Consider the following 20,854-nt stretch of genomic DNA (forward strand, 5'->3'; position numbering starts at 1 on the left):
GTGAAAAGTCAGAAGTAAATCCTGAGCACAGCCAGATATACCACCCCTATGCAGATCTAATTATGTGCTTCAACTCCAAGTTCTGTCTCATCTGATCCCATAGACACCTATGGCAGCCATAGCACTCTGAGGAATTATTATATTCTTTGATTATTCTTTATGTGTTTCTATCTTCCAATTACAATTATATATTTTAAAAGTGTACAGTTATGTCTTCAAAAGCAAGTACAGAGACAGATATATCCGTGGTCAATGTCTGCCAATGTTGCCTTGGATTCCTAATAGTTATAGCTCATTGAGATGATATGCCCAGTGACAAGAGACACACACTGTCATTTATAAAAAGAGATAAAAGTAGTAAAACCCCAGAACTGTAGCACTAGAGGAAACCACTGGCAAAATTACAGGCCAAATATTTAATTATGGAAACAGAACATAACAGTGATGGTCACTTGGAGGTGTTCATGTTGACTAAACATAGACCATGCCAAATTGGTCTCATGCTCTGTATTAGTGAGATTACTACAGTTCAAATGTAGGGGACGATAAAGACATATATTTGCTAATCTCTTTGAATTCATCTGAAAACAAGGGAATTCTAAACTAAATAGTAATAGGATAGGTGCCACAACAACAGAGAGTTAATGTAACAATTGATATAAATTCAAGTTATTGAGAACAAGGAAGTTGAGAGAACTTGTGTGTAACCCTGATCTTAGTCAATATTTTCCATTTATAGTTGAAGGAACCAGGACAAATTACTTGAATGAATATGAAGGTAGAAGAATGCTAAGAAGCCTTTGCGGGGAAATGAGCTAAAACCAAGGTTGTGTCAATAGAGATACATGCTAAATCAGTCTTCCATATAATCTTTTAAATGAATTAATACAACTAAATGGTTGTATAAAAGACATGCTTAGGTTTTACTTGTTTTAAATAACTGAAAAAATATCCTTTTTATTCCAGTTCTTGGCATGGAGTTGCTTCAACTCATCATTTTATTAATTATAAGAATCTCAGGAGCATATTAAGTTCTATCTCTGAACCTAGCACCTGATATAAGAATTAGAAATTCCTTGGAATCTTCGGAAATGGATATATATATATTTTTTTTCCTAAGTATGTTATTTCTCCTGAGCCTTAGTTTCAAGAGAAAGAGTTATCACTAAAAAGACAAAACATGAGTAAACTTTGGAATGTTTATCTTCACTTCCCAACCTATTTCAGAGGAGATGAAGCCTCAGTAATAATCATTTATATCTCTAAAGATAGTGATGGGGGGGATTCTGAGTTATTGAATATAATTATGTTCCAGGTGAGGGGATCATTACACAGAGAACATAGATTTGGCACCCTTAGCTCACAACATGTCAAAAAAAATCTCTTGGGTCTGGAGTGATGACCCAAACAAGTAGTGTATTTGCCTGGCACCTGGCTGACCTGGGTTCTATTCCCAGCATCCCATTTGCTCCCTTGAGGCTGCAGGAGAAATTTCTGAGAGCAGATCAGGAAAAAGCCCTGTCTAGTGCAGGGTATGTTACAAAACAACAACAACATCAGCAACACATTTCTTGAGTTATGTGCCTTTATTGCAAGTCTTTATTGCAAGTCAGTTACATCATAAGATTTACTTAAAATATGTGAGCCACTCTAAAAAGTGAATCAAACCAAAGGAGATCAAGGGAAGCCTTAATTATAACCAGTGAATTAGAAACATTGGTAGCAATATGAAGATGCAATTGAGATATGATTTATCATTAATGTGAGTAAAATGGAGAACATAATGAAAATTCAGGTAGAAGAAATAGCAAAGACCATTTGAGTTTCAATATAACCTGGAAAAATTTTGTAATTTTCAAATTCATGCCATCTATGGGACTAAGAAATAGCTCAACTTGTAGAACAAAATACCTTGGATGTACCAGATGCTGAGTTTAGGCCCTAAATCTGATCCCCAGAATTACATGATCCTGTGAATACAAGTAAGAGGTTAACTCAACATAGTGCTTATTTTAATACTAATTAATCTGGTTTTAAAATTGATAGTTTCCGTAACTTGTAGTTACTATTATAAGTAAATAATAGCTAACTGCATAAATAAGTTTAACTATCTATCTAAATCCCATTTTATCGATTACTGTTATTACATAACTATGATTGGATTTTATTTTGCTTATCAATAAACTTGGGGATCCAAAGGAAATAGGAATCCCAATGAAAATAGAGTAACAGAGAGCCGGAGCAGTGGCACAAGCAGCAGGGCTTTTGCCTTGCACGTGCTAACCTAGGTGGACCGCGATTTGATTCCCCTGGCGTCCTATATGGTCCCCCAAGCCGGGAGCAATTTCTGAGCGCAGACCCAGAAGTAACCCTTTTGTAGAAGATTAAATTAGGGTGATAACAATATGAATCTCTGAGATAGAAAAAAGAAGAAAACCCTCAAACTTCAAAATACTACTTGCTGTGGGTTTCACATTTCAGTTTCCCCATGGAGTTTGGTGAGATTTTAAACTGCACTCCCTTTCCCACTTTACTTTTTTATTTTGTTGTTGTTTGAAGACGGGAAAAAAAAAAAAAGGAAGAGGTCTGGTTGTGTTGATTATCTGTTATTACTTCCACATAAGAACACGCTTTCATTTACTGAAATTAGATCCCCATTCAGTGTGTTGGCACACTCTGGGCTGCCTTCTCCAGAGGGCTAGGGGCCTGTTAGATGGCACACAGTTGGAGATCCGTGGTGTTGATTCCTGGCCAAGGCTGGCAGGCCTTTAAAATGGCATCTGGTGACCTTTTAGCTGCATCCCCTGGGTCTTCCATTTTGAGATTTGATGTTCTCAGCAGGGGTGCCATCAAATCAAACGTGAGATCTGGTGAGCTGAAGTTACATTGGAGGGGGGGATACTAAGATGCTTTGGTCCAAGGATGTTACTTGAAGCCCTTGGAATGGTTCTTTCTAACCCTGAGACTCTGAGCTCTACTACAGGAAGGCATTAAGCAGCTGGTTTACAGGAAAAGCCCAGTGTGAAGCAGGAAACAATAGAACAGTTTCTCTACTCATTTATCACCCAGCAATACAGTAATCCTCCCTAATTGCTGTAGTTCCTGGATGACACCAAACTCTTCATGGTATCCTTGAGAGCAGCAGCTGAGGTTGAAGTACATATGCAGAAGCTCTCTGTGCCATATTTCCAAAAGAGGAGTAATGGTGTTCCCCTCACCCCTTTTAAACAAGGTAATTTCTGTGTTCAGTATTGCAGGTAGATCACACACAAGACTAGAAGAAAGGAGTGGGAGTTTGTGAACAGCTGTTGATGAATTGTTTGTGCAAACAATGGTCACAGGCAGCTCTTTAGTACGAGAGTCATTCTCATGATGATTTTCAAATGCTATGCATCTTTCTTGAAGTAACAGCTTTTAATTTGAACAGATTTGACAGGTTATTTTTGGTTTTCCTGCTACTGTGATTGTTATAACAGGCAGACAGATAACATTACACATTTCCCAGGCAATTCTGTCTCAGGCTGCCCACAAAAGCTTTGGAAGGTGATTAATACAAAGATGACTTCTCTCCTTTGGCTACAATCAGAAACATTAACTCTACCCAAAGACCATGTTTGCTTTTCTGTAATCCCTAATTTGGTTGATGTCTGTTCCCCTTTATGCTCATCATACAATCCCAAACTTTCACAGGTCCTTTACTATCTGCTGGGTGTAAGATCAGCACAAATAAGTAGAAATGGATCGAAAAATTGATCTGAATACTGAAAAGAAACATAGGAGTGTTGGAAACATTGCACAAACTTTTCGAGTTTTAATGTTCTCTTCCTCACACTGGCACAAAACGATCACCCACCTATAGCAATGCATTGAAGATTAGCTAAATTCATATATTTAGATTATAGGGTGAATGAATTCATTTGCAGCCATTGCTAACCTTTGTTCTTTCTCTTTCTAATTTTAAATAGCTATGTTTCTCTGTAAATTTTACTTACCATTTAATTATATTCTGATTAAGTATGCTTTATATTATTTTTGTAATTTTATACTAATTTTAAACATTTTCTAAAAATGCATAGATATGTATACCCATTTACTATATAACTACATACACAGATATTACAAAAATGTGCATGTCATCAGTCTATCACTATTAATTTTCACAACATGAAAAACCCATGCATCAAAAATAGGTTCTAAAGAAATAGTCCCAATATATTCAGAATATGCTTGGAGTTTCCTTCTAAACTCCGAAAATATCATAGTAATTTGTAACATAGAAGGTTTATTCTAATTATTAATTATGTGTTTGAGGAATAATCAAGCAAAACTAATTTTTGGGGTCAGGAACCATATGCTATGTCTTCTTTCATTGCAAAAAAAATAAAATATGCATGCTGCTTGCAATATTTCTATCTTTCTCTATGGTCACTTAACTACATATTTATGACATAGTCCTAGTTCTGATGATCCTACTATGTTACTTATTTGCTTCTACATGACAATGATTAGGAAATCCTAAACTAGCATATACCAGTTCAGAATGAAGCATCAAATCTGGCCGTGCACCTATCTTACAGTTTTACCCAGCCAACTTTCCTTCTCTTATTGATATGTTCTCTCCCACACTTCATCATAAATATTTCAAAACTCTCTGATCTTACTTCCAATTTTCAATTTCAGGGTAATTTCCTTGGTGCCCAATAGGTAAGTCATACTGTATATATTAAAGAGAAAACTCAACCCGTCAGCAACTTGATTGATCTCTTGCTGCCATGTAAACAAACTGCTTCCATCCTCTATTATCAGCCTGGACTAGCTGATCTTGAATTTAATTTTTGTTTTAGTACTCTTAGGTGACTCTTTATTATCTCACCATCTCACTTTGTGAAGATTCACCTAATTTTATCAATGACACTTTCCCTAGTCTCTAGTTTACTTGAACATCCACCACTGTCATTTAAGTGACTCAAAGTTTACAAGTTGTTTTATGGTGCTAAGTGTGAGGTCATACTACAAAACTACAGGTAATTATTATACCTTTAGTATTTCATAACACAGATGAGAGGAAAAGAAGATAAATCAGAGACAGAGAACTCAGTCATGAATACTGAAATCAGAAGCAATCTACTCACTAGAGTAATCAAGGAGTGATAGTTGGGATAGGCAGCATGGTTGGGATAGGCAGCAGTGTCTATCACCTGGAATGGAAGCTTGCTTGATTTTGTTGTTTTGTTTTGGGGTAGTTCCCCAGTCTTAATTCTGACGTTGTGCAAAAATATCACTCCTGGAATTGTTCAGTGATCAAATGTGGTGTTGGGAATTGAACCAGGGGTTGGCCAGTGCAAAATTAGTACCTTTATTCTTTTCTTATTTATTTATTTATTTATTTATTTATTTATTTATTTATTTATTTTTTGTTTTTTGGGTCAGACCCAGCAGGCTCAGGGACTACTCCTGGCTCTATGCTCAGCAATCGCTCCTGGCAAGCTCAGGGGACCATATGGGATGCCGGGATTTGAACCACCGTCCTTCTGCATACAAGGCAAACACCTTACCTCCATGCCATCTCTCTAGCCCCAGTACCCTTATTCTTATACTATTTATATGGCCCCTAGGCTTGTTTTAGGAATACTAACACAACATTTCCCTGCTTAAGAGCAAAGAGGTATCAGTGATTGGATGGCATCATTGAACAATAAGGTGCTTATAAAAATAATGTTGACATGGATAACAAGTTTGGGAAAGTAATTAGCAGCAGAGTTACTTGTGTACAATATTAGTATGTATAAGAGAACACAGAGTTCTTCAATTCAGCCAGCAGAGGTTCAGTGGCATATTAGTTTTATGGCTTTAAAACATCTAAAATAAGGAGTAAAACTTTTGATTACAGTCAGCAAAAAAAAAGCTCACATTTTAAACATGTTTAAATTATTAGCATTTGTTTAAATTACAATATTTAAAATATAATATATGATATATAAATATATAACATATAACATGCATTACACATTAATATAATGTTAATATGTTACTGTTTAAATTGTTAGCATGTTTACACATAGTAATAATGTCCCATCAAAAAATCTGCCATGCAACCCAATTATCTGCATCTTCTTACATGTATACATTTTTCAAGAGGTCTATATATTTCTTGCTTATTTCCCTACACACTCGTTAGCATCTAATTTTATTACCTTATTAAAGCTCCATCTATCACAATCTTGACAAGTTCTTTTGGCTTATATCCATAGAAAAGTTTTTCACTTAAGAAAGGAACACTGTTCATTATGCCTTCATTTTATGACTAGAAAGATAGTACAGGGTTTATGATGCTAACTTTGCATATGGTTAAACTTTCCCAATCTTTGACACTCACTGTGTATCCCCAGAACTACCAGGTAGAACTAGTCCCTGAGCACTGCCAGATGTAGCCCCAAATGCCACTCCCAAATAAAAATGTATTATGATTATTTCATAACTCTGGAAAATCCTAAGTTTTGCCAAGAATTCAGAACTTCTCTTAGAAATTCTATCTAAATCTCTTATTTTCTCTTAAATATAATTGCTAAATAGAGCTCTTTGGCTTTCTTTTCTTCTTATGACTAAGTGTTGCAAGTCAGCCCCTGAGAGGTTGACTGATGGAGGGATGGAGGATGAGGTTTCTCCCCTTCAGCTCGAAGCACGCGTCTGCCACCCTGTCTAGTCTAAGGTTCTGAGGTGAAACGGCGGGTAAACAGCTTGCAGACAGTCAGGCTTGTGCAAATATTAGCTTTATTCGGTGGACAAGACTGAAGTTCAAAGCCTCAGCATCAGTTCCTGCCAAAAAGCCTCTCGCCTTCCACAGACCCTTGCTTTTCTCCCCCAGAATCAGGTACCACCCAATGGTGGAAGCAGAATCAGGTACTACCCTAGGGTGGGGGCAGAATGCCAGGTCACACCCTAGGGTAGGGCACAATCACCAATCAGGCTAGGGTCAGTAACATAATAATCCCCTAAAATATTTACATACACAACAACTAAGAGTTTATATATTACATAGAGACACATATGTATGTATATATACACATTAAATCATTGTCTATGGCTTATATTTACAAACAAAAATTCTAGATTGTTTATTATACAATAAAATAATCTGATATTCTTTTAATTGTATTCTTCAGAGTATGTACATTAATAATGGTATCTAGAAGATAGATAAGATCTTCTAGACAAAAGACATGAATATACTGGGTTTTTTTGGTCAATCTCCTGGAACAAGCCTAGCTGTCAGGCTCCCACCTCACTGTCTGTTCTAATATTAAACATTAACTAACTATTATAATACAAGACAAGTAATTTTATAAGTTGTTAATTTTTTTTGAATTGTTGAGTTTTATTATTTTATCTTTATTTAAGCATAATGATTCTGATTATAAAATATCTCAAAAAATTAATAATTTGATCAGACTTTGCTTATTATTTACTATCATATATTTCCTTCTAAACATGGCTTCTACTATGACACATAAGGATTATAATGTGTATATAATTTATATACATAATATGTGTATGAAATTTACATAGCTAAGAAAATGAAAACTTTATTTGCTGGTTTTGCTAGATACTTTATAATGTCATTAAAATTGATAATTATGCTTATGACTATATATTTATAATTACTATAGAATTAAATATTCAACAAGTTCACTAAAACCAAATATTTAGTTTTATAATTGTTCTTTTTTAAAGATTTTTTTTCTCTGAAATTTTTGCCTTTGCACATTCTTTATTGACTTTAGATTAAAGAGTATAAAATCCTACAGAACTATAATGATAGTACAGCGGGTAGGGTATTTGTCTTGCACATGGCTAACCCTGGTTCAATTCCTGGCAACCCATATGGTTCTTTGAGCCTGCCAGGAGTAATTCCCAAGTGCAGAGCTTGTAGTAATACCTGAAAAACACTGGTTGTGGCCCTACCCTCCCCCCACATTTTTAGACCACTTACTATATTAATCTTTTGTTAATGTGCCCATTATTATTTAGTTTATTATATTTAGAGAATATTTTTAGAATAACATATAATAATTATTTTGTCTCATGTTTCATTATAAAACAAATTTGAATAATTTAATTGATTTTTTAATTTTCTTTGATTCACTCATATTTTTGTTTTCCTTTCTCTAGATAAAACTTAAAATGCTCTAAGAGAAAAAGTTGCCTCATAGTAATTGAGGATAGATAAAGCAAAGCCAGAGTTGGCAAACTGCCATCACTTTCTTCCTTATCTAGCTGCAGAGCCTAAAAATACCTGTTAGACTAGTAAGATACATGATAACCTCTAGGGTTCATTTTTGAGACTGCCATTACTTTCTTTGAGGTTTCAGAACAGATGGAGGGATTATGTTTGTGAGTATGAGAGAGGGAAGAGAAGATGAAACCTGGGAAGATAATAACATGGCCTTTCTGTGGTAAATAATCCATAGATAAATAATCATCATTTTCTTCTTCACAACACCATGTGGAGTTACTTCTGTTCACACACCAGACTAACACCTTCTGTGTTTTATGCAGCCTTTTACAACGTGAGAGTAACAAGATGCAAAACTTTCTTCACAGTAAAGAGAATGTGAACTTGAAGGCAGAAGCTAAACCAGTGCTCCAGAACTCCATCCTTGGTAATACAATGCAAATGAACAGAGCCCCTCCAGCTCCTGAAAACCCTACTGATCACCAAAACAATAATGAACCAAAAAAGGAGAAAGAAAGCAAACACCTAGAGAGCAGTCAGAAGTCAGAGAACATCCAGAGACAGCCAACAGAATGGCATGGTAGAAGATTTCTAAATGACAGAGTGAGTGACAAATGCCAGAACCTTTCTTGGCACTTTACGAGGAATATCCAGGTTTAAGAAGGAATCATATATTCACAAAAACATACTTTTTTCCACTTTGTACCTAGTAACATGGATGTATAAATTAGGATCAGTTTATTTCCAATATGAAACAAGTTTGCGTGTATAATTCATTTTGATTAACCAGCAATGGCCTTAGTCACCCTACTCTATGGCTAATTCTGTGGCTAATTTTGTAGATAAATGCTGTGATAGAGGTTTATTGTGTGTTGGAAAGGGGAATGTTATATACTTTAATATAACTTGAAGACATATATATATATATATAATTTGCTTTCAAGTTTAAAAGTAACCATGTATAGATATCAAATATTGTGAACCCAAAACTGTGTTGATAGAGATCCGTATCATTGTATTCTGTTGAGAATTAACCAAATACTTTACAACAGACTAACTGGATAATGATGAATATAAATGACATGTAATTTGTAATTAAAACGCAAAAAATAGCAGCAATTGAAAACTGGAACCAAATCAAAATTAAACTAATGTTTCATTGATAACAAAGTACATTTCCAAAAATTGCTGAAATTGCAATTAAGCAGATACATAGAGTGGGAGTTTTGCAAATGCTGCCAAGCATCAAGTGACAGCCAGATATTTTAGTAGAATACTGAATTAGTATTCAGTAAATTCTAACATAATTATTTTTGGTTTATAATTTTAATAACCCTTTCTAAATCAAATATTAGCTAGTCATGAGAAAACAAAAGTCTTATGGATCTGGTCTCTTTAAGCTCATAAGAATTTTGAAATATTGTCATTTGCAGTGGTTAACAGCTCACCAATGGTCTTCAGACCCCATGCAAACAAGGATTCATTAAACATGAATTCAGAAATGAATGTGACTTGACAAAAAAAATTAGTGACAAATGTTGTTCTGGCACTCACGATTCCTAATTTCTAATTAATGCTTTCTTTTGGTTTACTCATTTTGAATCCTTGAATTCAGGACTGGTAAGAGCAAGAAATAATGCATCTGCAGAGGATACATTATTCTGCCAGCAAAATAATCTGTTATGAACTTCTGAAGATCTCTTAGGTTTTACCCAGTTTTGACACTGACTTTGATAGATTTGTTGTTGCTGCTCTTAAATATGGCCTTAGGAATAGAATCATAGTTAAAATATTTTATTATTGATAAAGTGATTTCAGCGATTTTTATTATTTTCCCTTTAGAGAAAACCCTATGATGGATTTTTTAAATTAAATTTTTATCTTTATTTCTAATTTATAAAATTATATTACTTTGAATCATGTAGAAATTTGGGAAATAGAATAATATAGATAAGAAGAAAATACCAAAAATTAGTAATATGTTTGTCTTTCTTCCTCAATGCATAGTTATTAAATGAAAATCATTATGTATATACTAACTCTCATTCAGATTTATCCTTTCAATATTGTCCTCCTGGATTCATGATTCACAAAATACATTTAACACAAGTAGTATATAATGTGCCATAAGTTATTCCTCTCTCTTTCTCTTTATATATATGAAGTTATATATTAAGTTTATATGTTCTATTTATATGTGTTATACTTATAAATATAAACTAACTTATTGCCTTCAAACACCCAATGAAGTAAGAACTCCTCTTATCTGAAGTTCATAGATGAAGGAATTGAAGAGATCAAGTACTGAGAAGTGAAACATATGTGCAGAATATATTCTACAAATTGCATGCATTCCATTTAGAGATAATGTGACTAATTTAAAAATAGCTTAGGTTCAAGACTTCTCTTGTCTGTGCTCTAATGAGTGGATATTTGTTTTATGGCACTACCTACCATATAAAACTGCCCATTCTTTTATAGACTAAATTGGCATATCATGTTTTGAAAATACTCTTCTTGAATCTTTATAATTTGGAGTCTTGGCTAACTTCATAAAATGTATTTGTACCTTCTTTTCTAGAAATCAATGAGGTTTTCTGTAGGAGGCTCAGAACAGCTAATACCCAACAACCATACTACCATCACACATCTACACACAAACTCTAGTGGGAGGTGTGTGGACTAATTGGTTCTGGCTGCCAAGTGTATAGTATTGGCCTGCCAGATGGTAGCAGCAGTTGCCTAGCATTCAGAACCTCATTACCACCTTGACTATGTGGTAAATGGAAACCTGCTGTAGTTGCAGAGGCAAAAGAATCAGAGTTTATTCTAGAGCTTTATTCTTCACAGATAGAGGGAAATAAGCTTTTCTGCCTAAGAAGTAGAAGGCAATCTGGGACCACTGAATGTGTTCCAAAAAAGAAAAGACTGATGAAGACTGAATACTATCCTGGGTAGGAATGGGCAAGTGGGACCTTCTCTCTAGATCGGCTATCATTTGAAGAATATCATTTGTAGGTGATAAGTTCAGTTGTAAAAGTTAAGGAACTGTATTCACTCATGTGGATAATAATAAAGGGTAAAATGTTTAGAAGCCCACAAGTATAAGTCTTTATTTTACAACTGATGAATGAGAGGTCCAGAGAGCTTAAATAATTAGCAGGGAGCTTAAATAATGAGTTAAATATCTCAGAAATAAAGAGCCTATTCTCACCACCATCCGAAGAATATTTTGTCTCCAAATTTCATGCCTTGCTATTTAAAAATATGTATGTTTTGTTTTTCTGAAACATTAGCTCTGCCGTCTCTCAGAAAATTAAAAAGAATATGTGATTAGCAGCCAACTCAGTAGCATACTTTCAAAAATAAAAAATGAGTTTTCTTTTTGGCATCTGGCAGCATGAAAATCAAAGTGTTAGTGCTTTAATTTTAATAATTATCACAGTAGATTTAGTAGAGTTTTCTTTTCAAAGGTCTCTTGTGTGTTTTATTTTGTTTATTCCCCATAATAATTCCCAAAGTTAGGTATAGGCACATTATGACATCCTCATTTGATGAATGAGTTGACAGATGTCAAAGACATTTATTTATATTTAGCTGTGTTTTAGCAGTTCAATATATTCAATTCAATATATTCAAAGCAGAATCTTTGATTCCTTTTTTTGTGTCCATGGCCTGTGGCTTAGAGGTCATTGGCTTACAGACTTACTACAACTTTCCTACTAGCACCAGCAAAAAAAAAAAAAAAACCAGCTGCATTTTCCTCTTTCATCTCTTTACTATATCTCCACTGATTTTGAGTATATGTTGTGATATTAATCAATGAAGGTAAACAAAGACAATGATAGCATTATAATTATAAAATAATATGATAAAATTATTTATTTTTTCAAATATGTAAAAACTCCAATGAAAATCATAGTAAAATACATTTGAAAAGACTTTTATTAAATGTTTTTTGAAGAACATTGTTTATTCAAATTTAGTTGTAAAAACACCATGCTGAATTTCCAACTACTTCTCATGTATTTTACTCTGGCAGTACCATCTTCAGAAACCATGATGTAATATCAAATTGAAGCTGCATCATTTTCAGAACGTCATTCTTTTAATATTTTCTTAGTTTTATCAGAAATCATTTGCCTGCACATTGCATATATTGACTTATATGTAATTTGATCTTGTGTGGAGTTGTCGTTATCTACCAGTATAGGACAATTATTTACCCACAAAAAAAATTTCTTTTATACTTTTACATAAAAAACAATAAAAAAAACTAGTGAAAAATTGTTAAAATTTTGAAAAGGGGCTTCAAAGATAGGTAAGATACTTGACCTGAATCAACCCCTGCCACTACATATTGTCCCCTGATAACTAACAGAAGTGATCCCTGAGCACAGATCCAAGGATAAACAATGTGGGGCCAGAGCAATAGCACAGTGGTAAGGCATTTGCCTTGCATGTGGCAGATCTGAGATGGACCTGGGTTCAATCCCCGGCATTCCACATGGTCCCCCGAATTTGCCTAGAGTGACTTCTGAGAACAGAGCCAGGAGTAACCTCTGAGTGCTGCTGGGTATAACCCTAATTAAAAACAAAACAAAACAAAAAACAAGAATAGACAATGAGCGAAGCTGTGTTTGGCTCAAAAACTACTTATAATCCTAAAAGACGTTGGAAACTTTAGGTCATAATAATAATAGAAATTCATGGCTTAAAACTATATATGCATACTTTTTAAAAGGTAAATTGGAAAAGAAGGCAACATTCACAAGGCAATTGATGAGAAACTAAATTTAAGAGGTACAATGCCTAGGTATAAACGTGATGGGAACAACATAAATTAGTATTCTGTTCTTTCACTGTAAAAGATATCAATTTATTAAATTTTCCATTGTCTTGTTGCAAAAATATAAAAGTATACCTTAAAACTTATAGATCCTTGTAATTAACCACGTGGATTTAAAATAATATTGAGAAATAACCAAAATGGAAGAACTTATATTATTTCATGTAAAAGCTTACTCTAAATGTAAGTTAATGAAGATAATATAGTACCTGGCATACACAAGAAAAGCATGGGCAATTCTAATGATCTACAGCCCTATCCCCACAACAAAGGATCTTCAACATGTAAATCTATATTTAAGTGAATAAAGCTATCAGAAAAAGGGGGCCAAATAAGATCTAAGGACTTAAAATATGGCAGAGATATAAACCAAGTACATGTCTGGTTTGTAGTTGCTTCCTGTTTTGATCAACCCAACAACAAAAAAATAAGGTTCTCAAATTAATGGAGAGTTTTGAGTATGGCATGGATATTTATGATATTAAAGAATTGCTATTCATAGCAAGTGATTTTTAATTACTATGAGGTTATAGTGGTTATATTATGAAAGAGTATTTTACTTAAAGAAGAGCTTATTAAAAGAAAACTTTCTAAGGAACAACTTCCAGAAGTTCTCAAATACTGACTCTGAGGTTGGTCTCCAGAATTCTCATTTCTAACAAGTTCTATAGGTCCCTTAAAAATGAACCACATTCAAAAATCTCCACTTTATAGACACATGCTGAAATAATGTGCATTGAATAAAACACTGTGTAAGGTATACCTCATAGCTCACAGGTGATACGAGAACTAGTAAGTCATATTTTAGATAACTGCGGCTGGATGATAATTATTTGGAATTTATTTTATCTTTATTATTGTTTATGTCTGTATTTAAAGTTTTCCATAATTAAAAGCCAGTGTTTAAAAATATATATTTTTAGAAATGTAAATAAAATAGTCTAATTATTAATTCTGATATTTATTTGTATAAACAACACATGAAATCTGGCAGTTACATTTATTAGTATTTTTAATTCTACAATACTATTAGGCTTTTACATATATATTTCTTTTCAGCTATTTGAATCAACATTAGTAATATTTTTTATTTTAGTGAATCAAATAGATTTTACTTAAAGAACTTTACTTAGAGATGTGTGAAAGAGTGAAAAAAATACATGTTCAATAGAGGACAGGGAAGTTTCTAAAATATAAAAAGCTACTATTTCCTTTCAACCCACCTAAAGGTTTTGATAGTTGGTCTAGAGGTTGAAGAATTTTTTTCAAATCTGTATTTGATGCTGTCTCTGTAAATTTTGTCTCCAGTAACAGCTCTGAATCAAATAATACTAAGTTAACATGTTCACTACTAAATTAACTTGTTCAATGTCTTGGAAGGAAGTATTCCTGACTTCTTCATTATAATTACTTTAAATAATTGCATTATAATTATTTTGATAAGAACTATTTGTTTAGCCCATCTAGCACCTGCAAATTCCAATATCTCAAGCAGAGTTACTGAATGTGTATCAACTTTTTGTGCTTCATTTGCAGCAATTCTTTTAAGTAAATATTACAACACTAGCATTACTTTTAAATTACCTCAGACTGCTGTCTCTTCCATCAGCAGTATTCATTCAAATCATATTATATACTGACAGCTACTCTCACAATACTTTTTTTTCTTTTTTTTATTTAAACAACTTTATTACATACATGATTGTGTTTTGGTTGCAGTCATGTAAAGAACACCACCCATCACCAGTGCAACATTCCCATCACCAATGTCCCAAATCTCCCTCCTCCTCACCCAACCCCTGCCTGTACTCTAGAAAGGCTTTCTATTTTCCTCGTACATTCTCATTATAAGGATAGTTCAAAACGTAGTTATTTCTCTAACTAAATTCATCCCTGTTTGTGGTGAGCTTCATGAGGTGAGCTGTAACTTCCAACTCTTTTCTCTTTTGTGTCTGAAAGTTATTATTGCAAGAATGTCTTTCATTTTTCCTAAAACCCATAAATGAGTGAGACGATTCTGCATCTTTCTCTCTCGCTCTGATTTATTTCACTCAGCATAATAGATTCCATGTACATCCATGTATAGAAAAAATTCATGACTTCATCTCTTCGGATGGCTGCATAATATTCCATTGTGTATATGTACCACAGTTTCTTTAGCCATTCATCTTTTGAAGGGTATTTTGGCTGTTTCCAGAGTCTTGCTATGGTAAATAGTGCTGCAATGAATATAGATGTAAGGAACGGATTTTTGTATTTTTTTTTTGTTTTCCTAGGGTATATTCATAGGAGTGGTATAGCTGGGTCATATAGGAGCTCGATTTCCAGTTTTTGGATGAATTTCCATATTGCTTTCCATAGAGGTTGAACTAGACGGCATTCCCACCAGCAGTGGATAGAGTTCCTTTCTCTCCACATCCCAACCAACACTGCTTGTTCTCATTCTATGTGATGTGTGCCAATCTCTGGGGTGTGAGGTGGTACCTCATAGTTGTTTTTATTTGCATCTCCCTGATTATTAGTGATGTGGAGCATTTTTTCTTGTGTCTTTTGGCCATTTGTATTTCTTCTTTGTCAAAGTGTCTGTCCATTTCTTCTCCCATTAAAAATGGATTAAATGGTTTTTTTTTGTAAAGTTCTGTCAGTGCTTTGTATATTTTGGAGATTAGCACCTTATCTGATGAGTATTGTGTGAATAGCTTTGCCCACTCTGGGGGGCTCTTGTATCTTAGGCGCTATTTCTTTTGAGGTGCAGAAGCTTCTCAGTTTAATATATTCCCATCTGTTAATTTCTTCTTTCACTTGCTTGGAGAGTGCAGTTTCCTCCTAGAAGATGCCTTTAGTCTCAATGTCCTGGAGTGTTTTGCCTACGTGTTGTTCTATATATCATATGGTTTCAGGTCTGATATTGAGGTCTTTCATCCATTTGGATTTTATCTTCATACATGATGTTACCTGGGGGTCTAAGTTCAATTTTTTGCAAGTGGCTAGCCAGGAGTGCCAACACCACTTGTTGAAGAGGCTTTTTTGCTACATTTAGGATTTCTTGCTTCTTTTTCAAAAATTGGGTGATTGTATGTCTGGGGAACATTCTCTGAGTATTCAAGCCTATTCCACTGATCCGAGGACCTATCTTTATTCCAATACCATGCTGTTTTGATAACTAATGCTTTGTAGTACAGTTTAAAGTTGAGGAAAGTAATTCCTCTCATATTCTTTTCCCAATAATTGCTTTAGCTATTCGAGGGTGTTTATTGTTCTAAATGAATTTCAAAAGTGCCTGATCCACTTCTTTGAAGAATGTCATGGGTATCTTTAGAGGGATCACATTAAATCTGTACAATGCTTTGGAAAGTATTGCCATTTTAATGATGTTAATCCTGCCAATCCATGAGCAGGGTATGTGCTTCCATTTCCGCATGTCCTCTCTTATTTCTTGGAGCAGAGTTTTATAGTTTTCTTTGTATAGGTCCTTCACATTTTTAGTCAAGTTGATTCCAAGATATTTGAGTTTGTGTGGCACTATTGTGAATGGAGTTGTTTTCTTAATGTCCATTTCATCCTTATTACTATTGGTGTATAGAAAGGCCATTGATTTTTGTGTATTAATTTTGTAGCCTGCCACCTTGCTAGATGAGACTATTGTTTCTAGAAGCTTTTTCGTAGAGACTTTAGGGTTTTCTAGGTAGAATATCATGTCATCTGCAAACAGCGAGAGCTTGACTTCTTCCTTTCCTATCAGGATTCCCTTGATATCTTTTTCTTGCCTAATTGCTATAACAAGTACATCCAGTGCTATGTTGAATAGGAGTGGTGAGAGAGGACAGCCTTGTCTTGGGCCATAATTTAGAGGAAATGATTTCAGTTTTTCTCCATTGAGGACAATATCCTTGGGTTATTAACTAGCAAGTTGAGAGAGGGCAGCAAAGGCAATTGTTAGCTTTGTCAAGAATGAAACAGAACAGGGATGGTTTGAATCCTGGCATCCCATAATATCCCAGTGCCTGCCAGGGGCAATTTCTGAGCTCAGAGCTAGGAGTAACCCCTGAGCGCTGACGGGTGTGAACCCCAGAAGAACAAAGATACAAAAAATAGAATGAAACAGAAGATATTAAAAAGTCCAGAACAATGTTAATGAGCAAATCTCAAGAGCAATGTTATTAAATGTTACAATGGAATAAATGATAGAACAAGTTTTGGAAAGAGCAAAAGATAAGGCAGAGAGGAAGGCCAGAGATATATAACTCTTTTGGTGGCTGGCGAGGTGGTGCTAGAGATAAGGTGCCTGCCTTGCAAGCACTAGCCAAGGAAAAACCACGGTTCGTCCCCAGAATCCCATATGGTCCCCCCAAGCCAGGGGCAATTTCTGAGCGCTTAGCCAGGAGTATCCCCTGAGCATCAAACGGATGTGGCCGAAAAAAAAAACCCTCTTTTTTTTTATAAAAATATATTCTACCTAATTATCTTTTCACAAGCACATTTCACAAATAATAGAGTATCTGTTACTATATTTGTATAGCTTATGTTTATTATATGATGTCCAAGGTGGTGTTGAGTCAGGCTTTCTTTTTTTTTAATATATTTTTTAATTTATTTAAACACCTTAATAACATACATGATTGTGTTTGGGTTTCAGTCATGTAAAGAACACCACCCATCACCAGTGCAACATTCCCATCACCAATGTCCCAAGTCTCCCTTCGCCCCACCCGACCCCCGCCTGTACTCTAGACAGGCTCTCCATTTTCCTCATACATTCTCATTATTAGGACAGTTCAAAATGTAGTTATTTGCCTAACTAAACTCATCACTCTTTGTGGTGAGCTTCCTGAGGTGAGCTGGAACTTCCAGCTCTTTTCTCTTTTGTGTCTGAAAATTATTATTACAAGGGTGTCTTTCATTTTTCTTAAAACCCATAGATGAGTGAGACCATTCTGCGTTTCTCTCTCTCTCTCTGACTTATTTCACTCAGCATAATAGATTCCGTGTACATCCATGTATAGGAAAATTTCATGACTTCATCTCTCCTGACAGCTGCATAATATTCCATTGTGTATATGTACCACAGTTTCTTTAGCCATTCGTCTGTTGAAGGGCATCTTGGTTCTTTCCAGAGTCTTGCTATGATAAATAGTGCTGCAATGAATATAGGTGTAAGGAAGGGGTTTTTGTATTGTATTTTTGTGTTCCTAGGGTATATTCCTAGGAGTGGTATAGCTGGATCATATGGGAGCTCGATTTCCAGTTTTTGGAGGAATCTCCATATCGCTTTCCATAAAGGTTGAACTAGACGGCATTCCCACCAGCATTGGATAAGAGTTCCTTTCTCTCCACATCCCCACCAACACTGTTGATTCTCAATCTTTGTGATGTGTGCCATTCTCTGGGGTGTGAGGTGGTATCTCATCGTTGTTTTGATTTGCATCTCCCTGATGATTAGTGATGTGGAACATTTTTTCATGTGTCTTTTGGCCATGTGTATTTCTTCTTTGTCAAAGTGTCTGTTCATTTCTTCTCCCCATTTTTTGATGGGGTTAGATGTTTTTTCTTGTAAAGTTATGTCAATGCCTTGTATATTTTGGAGATTAGCCCCTTATCTGATGGGTATTGGGTGAATAGTTTCTCCCAGTCAGTGGGTAGCTCTTGTATCCTGGGCACTATTTCCTTTGAGGTGCAGAAGCTTCTCAGCTTAATATATTCCCATCTGTTAATCTCTGCTTTCACTTGCTTGGAGAGTGCAGTTTCCTCCTTGAAGATGCCTGTAATGTCCTGGAGTGTTTTGCCTATGTGCTGTTCTATATATCTTATGGTTTTGGGGCTGATATCGAGGTCTTTAATCCATTTGGATTTTACCTTCGTACATGATGTTAGCTGGGGGTCTAAGTTCAATTTTTTGCAAGTGGCTATCCAATTGTGCGAACACCACTTGTTGAAGAGGCTTTCCCTTCTCCATTTAGGATTTCCTGCTCCTTTATCAAAAATTAGGTGGTTGTATGTCTGGGGAACATTCTCTGAGTATTCAAGCCTATTCCACTGATCTGAGGACCTATCCTTATTCCAATACCATGCTGTTTTGATAACTGTTGCTTTGTAGTACAGTTTAAAGTTGGGGAAAGTAATTCCTCCCATATTCTTTTTCCCAATGATTGCTTTAGTTATTCAAGGGTGTTTATTGTTCCAAATGAATTTCAAAAGTGTCTGATCCACTTCTTTGAAGAATGTCATGGGTATCTTTAGAGGGATGGCATTAAATCTGTATAATGCCTTGGGGAGTATTGCCATTTTGATGATGTTAATCCTGCCAATCCATGAGCAGGGTATGCGTTTCCATTTCCGTGTGTCCTCTCTTATTTCTTGGAGCAGAGTTTTATAGTTTTCTTTGTATAGGTCCTTCACATATTTAGTCAAGTTGATTCCAAGATATTTGAGTTTGTGTGGCACTATTGTGAATGGGGTTGTTTTCTTAATGTCCATTTCATCCTTATTACTATTGATGTATAGAAAGGCCATTGATTTTTGTGTGTTAATTTTGTAGCCTGCCACCTTGATATATGAGTCTATTGTTTCTAGAAGCTTTTTGATAGAGTCTTTAGGGTTTTCTAAGTAGAGTATCATGTCATCTGCAAACAGTGAGAGCTTGATTTCTTCCTTTCCTATCTGGATTCCCTTGATATCCTTTTCTTGCCTAATCGCTATAGCAAGTACTTCCAGTGCTATGTTGAATAGGAGTGGTGAGAGAGGACAGCCTTGTCTTGTGCCAGAATTTAGAGGGAAGGCTTTCAGTTTTTCTCCATTGAGGATAATATTTGCCACTGGCTTGTGGTAGATAGCCTTCACTATATTGAGAAAGGTTCCCTCCATTCCCATCTTGCTGAGAGTTTTGATCAAGAATGGGTGTTGGACCTTATCAAATGCTTTCTCTGCATCTATTGATATGATCATGTGGTTTTTATTTTTCTTGTTATTGATGTTGTGTATTATGTTGATAGATTTACAGATGTTAAACCAGCCTTGCATTCCTGGGATGAAACCTACTTGATCGTAGTGGATGATCTTTTTAACGAGGCATTGAATCCTATTTGCCAGGATTTTGTTGAGGATCTTTGCATCTGCATTCATCAGTGATATTGGTCTGTAATTTTCTTTTTTGGTAGCGTCTCTGTCTGGTTTAGGTATCAAGGTGATGTTGGCTTCATAAAAGCTATTTGGAAGTGTTTCTGTTTGTTCAATTTCATGAAAGAGTCTTGCCAAGATTGGCAGTAGTTCCTCTTGGAAAGTTTGATAGAATTCATTAGTGAATCCATCTGGACCTTGGCTTTTGTTTTTCGGCAGACATTTGATTACTGTTTTAATTTCATCAATGGTGATGGGGGTGTTTAGATATGTTACATCCTCTTCCTTCAACAGTGGAAGATTATAAGAGTCCAAGAAATTATCCATTTCTTCCAGGTTCTCATTTTTAGTGGCGTAGAGTTTTTCAAAGTAGTTTCTGATTACCCTTTGAATCTCTGTCGTATCAGTAGTGATCTCTCCTTTTTCATTCCTGATACGAGTTATCAAGTTTCTCTCTCTCTATCTTTCTTTGTTAGGTTTGCCAGTGGTCTATCAATCTTGTTTATTTTTTCAAAGAACCAACTTCTGCTTTTGTTGATCTTTCAGATTGTTTTTTGAGTTTCCACTTCGTTGATTTCTGCTCTCAGCTTTGTTATTTCCTTCTGTCTTCCTATTCTTGGGTCCTTTTGTTGAGCATTTTCTTGTTCTATTAGCTGTGT

General features: G+C 35.0%; 1 protein-coding gene across 1 annotated transcript in view; it reads left to right on the forward strand.

The window, feature by feature from the left end:
* C6H1orf87 (chromosome 6 C1orf87 homolog) overlaps nucleotides 1–20,854 on the forward strand; it is an 81,315-nt gene that overhangs the window by 5,401 nt on the left and 55,060 nt on the right. Inside the window, exon 3 of the mRNA XM_049775247.1 lies at nucleotides 8,602–8,836. Within this exon, the coding sequence (XP_049631204.1) occupies nucleotides 8,602–8,836 (235 nt within the window). The remainder of the gene's footprint in view (nucleotides 1–8,601; nucleotides 8,837–20,854) is intronic.

Source organism: Suncus etruscus, chromosome 6 (genome assembly GCF_024139225.1).
Source record: "Suncus etruscus isolate mSunEtr1 chromosome 6, mSunEtr1.pri.cur, whole genome shotgun sequence".
Lineage (NCBI taxonomy): Eukaryota > Metazoa > Chordata > Mammalia > Eulipotyphla > Soricidae > Suncus > Suncus etruscus.